The 10,195-nt window shown below is 37.8% G+C and overlaps 1 protein-coding gene across 1 annotated transcript; it reads left to right on the top strand.

The window, feature by feature from the left end:
- The first annotated feature begins 804 nt into the window (after positions 1-804).
- LOC144478236 (transmembrane protease serine 9-like) lies at positions 805-9,828 on the top strand. Its single transcript, XM_078195989.1, has 15 exons — positions 805-912; positions 1,771-1,844; positions 2,813-2,907; positions 2,996-3,137; positions 3,275-3,388; positions 3,599-3,751; positions 4,175-4,312; positions 5,179-5,261; positions 6,584-6,696; positions 6,957-7,030; positions 7,415-7,503; positions 7,595-7,736; positions 8,149-8,262; positions 8,865-9,014; positions 9,129-9,828. Exons 1-15 carry the CDS (start codon positions 864-866, stop codon positions 9,483-9,485), a joined length of 1,887 nt encoding a protein of 628 aa, XP_078052115.1. The 5' UTR covers positions 805-863; the 3' UTR covers positions 9,486-9,828.
- Positions 9,829-10,195: the final 367 nt, after the last annotated feature.

The following is a 10,195-nucleotide window of genomic DNA, read 5'->3' as shown; positions in this document are numbered from 1 at the left end:
CAGATGAGTCTGAAACCTAGAAATTTAACGAGGCCTCGCTGGAGATAATCGCGGGAGAAAGTTTTATTAGATTGTGTTGGAGATAGCTTCCTTACACAAAGATTAACGCGGTTGCGCCGTTGGAGAATCGATTAAGGAACGAAAAATTTAGCTTCTATTTTAATCGTTTAGATTGTCAGTAAATGCTGGTCAACGATTAGAGTTCGCCAGTAATCGATTATTATGTGATTAAATTTGTAACTGATTAAGGAAAATTATTATGGTAATTATTAGTGAATCAGTCGATACTGGAATAAATCAGTAACCACGATTATATTTGATAATCAGTAAATTACATTTGGTAATTAGTAAATTTCATTTGATGATCGCTGGTCACAATTACGTTTGGTGATCAGTAATCATGATATCATTTGGTAATCTCTAATTTTAATCGGTAATTACAGCTGTTATGCTCGCAGCATCCGGACAAGACAATTCTAAAAAAAAACTGTCTGAAATCAATCACCGGTCCGGGGAAGCGCGCTAATCAAAAAATTCCGGTGTCTCCGAGCCGAAGAAAGAGAAAAGAGCCGTGTTGTCAGATTCGAGTGTTCTGTATAAATATTGTCAAACAGAGACGGTGTATCCGTTTACGTCGTACGCGAGATATCAGGGTACAGCAAAGTGTTATCGGAGGCAATTAATCATAGTAATCCCAATCGATCGCGAAATCCACGTATTGATTCGACACGGATTGCAGATCTATCTAATCTCGATGTAGGCTTAGGAACCACTCGAGATTTTGAAAGAACGGTTTAGGGTATATAAAATAACGACGCGCTCGGCGCTATCATCAGAGTCGCTCGGTTGATGCAAACGGAGACATGATTGTTCCATCACTGTCGATACTCGCTCTTGTGGCGGCGGCCAATGGTAAGTAGACTCGACTGTCTCTCCTATGTTTTACTGTTCAGTTCACTGTTCAATTTATTAGACATAAGTTTACATTCGAAGAAATCTTCATCGATTTGTGACGAACAAGCGATAAAATTAAACTAAGAATAAAACTATAAATAAATAGTGCGGGTCAAAAACGTACAAAATTAAATGTATTGTCTTTGTTAGTCAAAGTATTGTCAAGTATTATACTCACTCATACTAAACTTACCGAACAAGCTTCGCATATTTTTTTTTATAAAATTACCGAAATCGTTAAAATTCTTTTAAAGAAAATGATGGAATAATAAAATTTGGTGATCTAATAATGCACTACTTTAAAAATTATTTAGAGCTCGGTCAATTTATTGTTGGTGGAAGAAAAATGCTAAAAGGAAATTCGACAATCGTGAAACATGGTTGAAAGAAAAAGGAGTGACATGACCTTAATGCCCGCTATTCATTGTACGAATTTACAATTATTTTTATAAATCGTGCTGCAACCGTTGGAACCGGAACGTTTCGAACGAATAAGACAAAGAGGAACGACGATGAAGATTAATCAGTCGAAGTCCAATCACGGTGTTCCGGGAGACCGAAAACACGATTTCGTCCGAATCGAATTCGATGTTATTAATCAAGAATAATCTGATCAAATATACGGTCCGCGTGTGCGTTTCCTGTTACGCCCGGCGTGAGTGTTTGATTCACAAGCAACCTCCGCGGATATTGATTCGATAAGCGTCGCGTGAAATGACATTAATAAGTAGAGTAATCAGCGCCCGATACTTAATGAGCTGCGGCTCATTCACAGCCGGCAGCTGCTAATTATTGTGTACCTTATTGTTTGCGCAGCCGCGATGCTGCCGTGGTTCGATCCGAGGATCGTGAACGGCGAGGACGCGAAGGAAGGCGAAATTCCGTATCAGGTGAGCACCGGCATTTCCTTGTTATAATACGCCGTTGTTTGATAAGATAGAAGCGCCAAATGAGAGTTCCACAGTGTAACGAGGATTCGGGAATGTAGTGTACGCGGAAGTATAGAACCAGCCGCGTCTCCGTTCCGCGGCCGCCATCTTTAATCTGTCCTTCGTTCCCCTCGGAAAATGTAGGATAGAGTGCAAGCCTTGCGACAGAATTTCTCATAAAGGGAAGAATAGTATTATCGCGCTACTAAAGAAATCTAATGCAAGAATATCATGCATGAGGGAATGCAATATGCGACTTGGACCTTGTTCTGCAATCGCCATCTTGAATCCGTCTTTCGTTCTTCTTCTCCCTTCTTTCTCGTAATACGCGATACATAATGCAAATCTGGAGCCAGAGTTTTTCATTAGAAGAAAAATACGATTATTTCGCCAGTAAGGAATCTAATGCAAAAACATCGTGCATCAAGGAAGTAATATGTAGACTGCGGATTTTATACATTCGCGAGAAACATAAGTGGATGGAATACAATCCTGACAAGGCTCGAAAATATTTGAAAAATCCTGTCACATTAGTTTTGATATATCGAGATTATTAAATAGAGAAATTTTGAGATAAATGTTGGCATTATTAAAACAATTTATTTCGCATAAATATCCCCAGTAAAGTCTAATCTGTGACGTCGGCCGCCATCTTTGATGCATCATTCATTCGCGAAATATAAAGAAAACTTTTGCCTCGGGCTCGCGCAAAGAGAAAAATTAAGATAAAATTCAGTAAATACCATGAAAAGAAGATAGGGAATAGTTTAGCTTGTACGTTATTAAGGCAGAATTTCAATAACAAAAGAATTCTCCCACGCGGCAAGGAAATCCAATATCACTGTTCTCGAGACTCCGAATTCCTGTCCCATCGAGTTTAATGAAATTATGCGATACTATGTAATAAAAATGGCTTCCGTTGTTCCCAGGTATCCCTCCAAAACAGGGGCAGCTCGTTCCACTTCTGCGGCGGATCGGTTCTGAACGAGAATTACGTTATCACCGCGTCTCACTGCGTCGATGGGTAAGTATGTCACTTAATCGAAGATCTCGCTGGCATCGTGAAACGGAAACCGAGTTTAACGGATGTCCCTGCATCTGTCTCCTTGTAGAAAGAAACCCGAGGGTATCAAGGTTGTTGCCGGAACAATCAATCTGTCGAAGCCGAACATAGAGCGCAATGTTATCAAGATCATCATGCACGAGAAGTACAACTCCGCAGACTCTTGGAAGAACGACATCGCTCTGCTTAAGGTAATCGAACATATACTACCTGATCTGTCACGAAGCAATAATTGTTTAAATATCGTCCGCGTGAGCTTGAGTACGAATAAATGAAACTGTAAATTGAACATATGTAATCGTTCATATTTCCGTTATTACTGTTGCAGGTCGAGAAACCATTCCAAAAATCGAAGCTGGTTGCCTTCGTGCCTCTTCCAAACGCAAACGACGTCATCAGTCCCAATGAAGTGGCCACAGTTTCCGGATGGGGTAGACTTAGGGTAAATAAAATAAACTTTCTTGATCTGTTTGGTTATTATCAAAGGATATCGTTCCGTTGAAAATTTCTTCTACTTATCGTGAAATCGTGTTGTACGCGTTAGTATACATTTACTATGACAAACACATTTCTAGATTCTAGACTCGTTCCGAAATCTGGCTTTTGTATCACTGTTTGCGTTACTTATTGGAAACGTTTCCCGTAATTGCAGCAAGGCGGGCCCACGACCATTTTCCTGCAGCGTGTCAACATTCTGATTGCCAACCAAGATTACTGCAAGCTCATGTACAGCAAGCACGGCTACAACATCTACGACTCCCACGTCTGTGCATACGATCCGAGTGTCCAGAAAGGATCCTGCAACGTGAGTTCTCTTCAGATCTTTCTCACGTGCGCGCGACATTCGCAGTCTGTTTATTCGCGCCGTTAGCGAACCTGTAGATTATTCTCCGACGCGTGAAAATTTAAAATGTGAATGTTAATTTTTGATGCTGATGCATCTGGTAAAAGGGCATTTAGAAAATCATTGTTAATATTTAAAGCTGGCGTTTCTGACAATAGGACACTTTAGCATGCAATTGTTAATATTTAAAGCTGATATTTCCGACAAGAGTACATTTAAAATGCGATTGTGAATTATTGAAACTGATATTTCTAACATCAGAAAATTCGGAATGTGATTGTTAATTTTAGAAGCTGATATTTTTAACGAGGGGAAAGTACATTGTTAATTTTTAAAGGTGACGTTTAATCAATCATTTTAAAATGAATTCGTTTATTGTTTCAGGGTGACTCTGGCGGCCCATTGACTGTGAAAGGAAAAATTGTGGGACTCGTTTCGTGGGCCATGGGATGCGCCTTGACCGACTACCCCACCGTTTACACCCGCGTGGCGTCTCATCTTGATTGGATCAAAAAGAATGCTGTCTAAGCGGAAGGGTCAAACTTGAGAGCAACCATACGACATTGAACACACTATACGGCTCTTATTAAATTAATGATGAATTCTAATAACAGTATTGTTAATTTAAAATGTAAATATTCATCGCATGTATTAATAAATCATTTTCTTCGTTACGAAATGTATTCTCCCAGAATTTCCTGTCACAAGATGTTCTAGCGTGTATAAAAAATTGATTTCTTTATGAAAGCTTATCAATTAAATTGGAGAATTTAAATAGAAGGAATTTTAATCGTTCGTGGAATTTAGATAGAAGGTCGCTAATAACGTTGCAACTGATGCAACGTAAAACCACTAAGAAAAAAAAAAAATGTTCGTGGAAAAGTGATTAACTTGACCAAAAAGTCTCGACTTCTCAAAGTGAACAAAAATTGTTACAGAGATAGTAATTCAACTTTGACTAGCTTCACTTGTATTGTTACGGGAATTCAATTGTCTTTGCGAAATGTAATCTTTAAAGGCTTAAGATTAAAGACTTCTACGAAAATGTAATTTCTAAAGACATACACCACGATGGATGCGTAAAATATTATTTGTTTTAACTGTTTTTAAATTCATTAAAAAATTATTTAGAATTAGGTAGTGAATTATACTACATTATTAAATTTACATAACGCAAGGAAAGAAAATACTGTACCGGAAATTAAAGAGATTTCTTGAAGGAAATACGAAGAAGATGGCAGACTATAAGATTTACTTGACGCATGGAAAGAAAATACTGTACGGAAATTAAAGAGATTTTTTAAAGGAAATATAAAGAAGATATCAGACTGATGGACCCTTATCTACGTTTCTTAACAACTGGACTGCTTTCAATTGATTGATTACAGTTTTTACAGCATTCTAAGCATACATACCTCGGACACCACGCTGTCAATGAAAGTGAAATTGATGGTATAAGGGAACTACCACGGTGAAAATTTGAACTCTTCCAAAAGCATTAGCAATCTTTCCATTATAATTTCTCATTCAATTTAAGTAATGTTTTAGGTTTAATATCACGTTTTATGGCATCGTATTGTCGCAAGTACACATTAAGTTAGAAGTGTTCGTCATTTATCCAATTATTTCACTCATTCGTTGTATGCTGTTCAGTGAAACCGTATGCTAAGTTATGCTATATGTTTCCGAAATATGTGAAACGTAGTACAATATAGATGGAACTAATAAGATTAAAAAAATAATTATAAAACGCGATGGATGCATCGATGAAGTGAAAACTTAAATTACTTTTAATTAATTAACTTTTCTTTTGGAAAATTAACGTTATTTTTATTCCAATAGATTGTATTGCCTGTTGGTTTATTAAATTTTTTTAATTTTCTATGTCATTCCTAATATTTTTAGAGGACAGGAAAATTTCTTTTTCTCTTAAAGTTTGAAGAGTGTCAAATGTTGTGTTAAAACAATATTTTGAAACTCGAACATTTAGAGATTGAAGGCAAGGTTTAAAAAAATCTTACCTTTTAGGAGAGGAAAGTTCTCTTAAAACATTCTTCCTCCTCTCGAAACTACGTTTTTTAACGTGGTCGTCACGAAATCGCTATTCAAATTTTATGCAGATATTCTGCACAGTGTATTCTATAACGTAGAGCACGATTTTTTTTTTACATGTCAAGTACTTAATTTTTCATGATCATTAAAAGCTGATTTCTCCTGATAAAAGCAACTATTTTTTCTTCAAACTGCGACCGTTTTTGCGACCAAAAGATGCGTAGAAAATGAAAGAAAGCTAAAGAAACAGCATAGAAAAATATCGTAATCGTCAGATAATGACTCACACAGTGAGTATTACTAAATTTCACGTGCTGTCTTCCTGCAGGCTCTCCGTATTTATTTAATTAAGGAAATAATACGTTCCCTTGCTTTATCTTTGCGAAGATAAATTAATACGTCTGCAAGAAGAACACGATAAGAGATAGCAAGATTTCAATTGAATGTGAACATACACGTTTTATTCTTGCTTCGACAAGCTGTGATGAAATAGCACAATGTATAACTCAATGGGTGCTTGACGTATCTCTAGTGGCAGTACAGAAAATGTTCTAATAAAACTCGGCGACATTTATTCTTAAGCTATTTTCAATTTTCTAACACGTAAAACACCAATGCTGCTTATCTAAGCGATCTCAAACATTGATGAGATATATCTGTGGGGTTAATTTATATTAAAAGGAACGGCTAATCTTTGTGGCATGATATCGTCAATAGATTATAATCGGTCAGTGTATAAAGGCAACGTTTGATTCTCTGCACTACCAGTCTGAGTTTCATGATTTCTGACATTGACACAAGCAACATGGCTGTAGCGTTGCTCTCTCTTTTCGCGGTGCTGACCGTGGCTAATGGTGAGTACATTTTGATCGTTCGTTTTCTTCTATTTTACAAGACGCGACCGAACCATATGAATTCGAATTATATCTCAAAAACGTAACTCCACGTCATGTATTTGAATGTTGTCGATAAAGAATTATGGAATTCCATTTTCGTGCCGTTTAAAGCCGTTTAAATGGAATCTGTCAGAGAATACAATTTTAACCCGCATTTGGATGATCTTGTCTTTTGTATTTTATATTTGCATAAACAAGATCGAATTTTACAATTTCAGCCGCGATGCTGCCCCATCTAGACCCCAGAATCGTAAACGGCGAAGACGCCAAGCTGGGAGAAATTCCATACCAGGTTAGTCCAAACGATTTTATGGAAAAATAAAACGTGTAATACCATCGAATAATCTCCTTTGAATTAAAAGAGTAAAATAATCGTACACGAAGATCACAATTAAAATCGAAATTCTAAGAATATAGACACATTCTAACATTCTTTGTTACGGAGATTTTGAACGATTTAAACGCAGCTTCGAACTAAACATTTTTGCAATATACAGAAACGATGTAGATGTCAAACGTACACGTAAAATGTGCAACACAGTAATATTCCGGCATTCTTCCAACGTTTTTATCATTTTCGATTTTGCTGATACATTTTCTCTTTTTCCAACACGCTTTTGTTACGAATAAATCCTAGCGTTTACTTAATAAAGAAATGTATTTCGACGCGGATTAGGTGTCCCTCCAAAAAAGCAGCGGTCATTTCTGCGGCGGATCAGTGCTTAATACGAACTACATTATCACGGCAGCCCATTGCGTAGAAGGGTAAGTTCCGTAATTTCCTGCTCAAGAGAATCTCCGATAATCACCAGTCGTACTAGGCGATGTTACAAAGCCAAATAATAATTGTTAACAGCCAAACACCAAGTGTAGTGAAAGTTGTCGTTGGCACGATAAACTGGCAGGATCCGAAGAACGCGCACGAGGTCGACAAGATCATTGTGCATGAAAACTACAACCCCGGGGACTCCTGGCGAAACGACATTGCTCTGCTCAAGGTACGTATTCCTTGCAACCGTTAAACTACTATCGTGGTTTCTGTAATATCTGCAAAGCGATGCAAATGACAATAGAGATTGCAGTAATGTTTTTATTATCAATTTCAAAACTTTCTTTTCTTATTCGCTTTTACTGTACCGTTTTAAAAATGAAACTTCGAAACACGAGTTTCCCGAAAGGGATAGAAATGAGAAAAATCTAGTGGTATAACTATTCGAATACAGTATGCAGAAATATCTTGTTCATTTAATATTGTTCCTGCTTGAAATCTACACTGAGACGTAAATAAAATTCTTATCGGACTGTTTCGGTAATTGAGCATTACCGATCAACGATGTACGCGATAAAACCTTGACATAGTGATAAGAAGACAATGTTCGTGCTTCTATGGGAATGTTTCGAATTGTACAGTTGAAGACACCACTCAAGTTGGGCAAGAACATTGCCGCCGTTACCGTGCCGAAGGCAAACGAACCAGTTGCTGCTAAGTCGCCAGCCGTAGTGTCAGGATGGGGTCGTACCAGCGTAAGTATCACGTTGAAAAATGAAACGAGCACTTCCAACGATGCAATTAGTCGGACACTTAGTGCAGAAACGTTGTCAACATAGGTACTTCAATATTTAACCGGGTAGTATTGATTTAATTATGGGCTGTACCTCTTTACCGTCTTTCTTACTTAACAACGAGTACTTTGTAAGCACTAGTAAGTTTAAAACTGAATAGAGTAGAATCGTCTTTGTGCGTCAATACYCTCGGCGACAGGATTTYACCAGTGTCGGATTTCAGACAAGTCACTTGACCCGCCGATGGCCCCAGTCTTTTTGACCTAAAACCGTTTTCATTTGTTCGACCCAACCACGGTCATTCAGTTCACCGCGACCTAATTGTTTTCTTACTGCCGTAACTTGTTCACAGTGCGGTATCTATTGAACACTCACGTTACGATGCTTCACGAAAATACATTGCAATTCTAACCAAGAACATTCTTGTGATGTGAACGACTCTTCCGCGTCCGAGCAATAATTTAATTTTACAAAGCAACCGAATTAACTTTGACACCTCACAATAGCGGTATACATATATGCACATCGATTCGATACTGAACTATCGTCTCTTTATTTTAAAGGTCGGTGGACCAATCCCGAAGACTCTCCAAAAGGCGAAACTTCAGATAACCGAACAGTCCGTCTGCGAGAAGGCATACAAATATATCGGCAACGTTTATGAGACTCACATCTGTGCTCACGATCCTTCGGAGATCAGAGGTGCATGCGGCGTGAGTAATCAATATTTATATAATTACTTTAATTATATTATATTTCGATATTTTAAATTACATTAACAACGATTAATTTATATATTTCGACTGACAATTTACGTTTGGATTTAGGCTGACTCTGGCGGCCCACTAGTAGTGGGTGGCAAGCTCGTCGGTGTGGTATCTTGGTCACACACCCGTTGCGCTCTTCCCGATTACCCGACAGTCTATACACGCGTCTCATCTTACATCAGTTGGATCAATAAGAACGCTGTTTTAATTCCAAATTGTTTAAACACAAAAATCAAATGGGATTATTGCCAACTAAAATTTTTCTACACTAGCAATACAATGTGTTACGGCGTAACACAAGCGATACGCCATGCCGCTAGAAATAATGCCGCTACATTTTCTTTTGTTTTGTTAACGTGGTCAGAACATCTAACCTATATTTTTTTTCTTACTGTGTGGACTTCTACTTTTAATTAGTAAAAGAAATTATATTTCTTTTACTAATTACCGAAGAAAAGCGGCCGGTATTGTCAAATCGGAAGGGCGTTGTTTTCCATCATGATAACGCAAGGCCCCACACATCTTTGGTCACTCGGCAAAAATTATTGGAACTGGGTTGGGATGTTTTGTCACACCCACCATATAGCCCTGATCTTGCGCCTTCGGATTGCCATTTGTTTCGTTCCATGCAAAACTCTTTAAATGGTAAAATTTTTAATAACGCGGATGATGTCAGATCACACCAAATTCAGTTTTTTAATAGCAAAGACCAGACATTTTACGAACGGGGAATTTTTACACTGCCAGAACGATGGAAAAAGGTCATCGACAAGAACGGGCAATATCTAATTGAATGAACTTATATTTTTTAACAAAAATTCTGAATTTTCCTTCTTATTTGAAATCGGCAATGACTTAGTTGCCAACCCAATACATAATTTGTATTTCTAGTATTTCAGGACTCGGGCCCAACCATGCGACAATTTGTCGGCTGCCCGCAGACAAAATTGCAGAATAATGCTCAGCACTGATTGGTGCGCTCTTGGGCCACCAAATTAGTATAAAAGGTGCGATCAAAATAAAAAATTCAGCACTCGATCTAACTACAACAGTACAAAGCACAACCGCTGTCTTTCGGAGCATTACCTCGCTTGGCAAACATTTACATTAAAGTAATTTACACTTTA

The sequence above is a fragment of the Augochlora pura genome, chromosome 2, assembly GCF_028453695.1.
Source record: "Augochlora pura isolate Apur16 chromosome 2, APUR_v2.2.1, whole genome shotgun sequence".
Classification (NCBI taxonomy): domain Eukaryota; kingdom Metazoa; phylum Arthropoda; class Insecta; order Hymenoptera; family Halictidae; genus Augochlora; species Augochlora pura.
The sequence above is the reverse complement of the archived record's forward strand: the minus strand, read 5'-3'. Positions and strand labels throughout refer to the sequence as shown.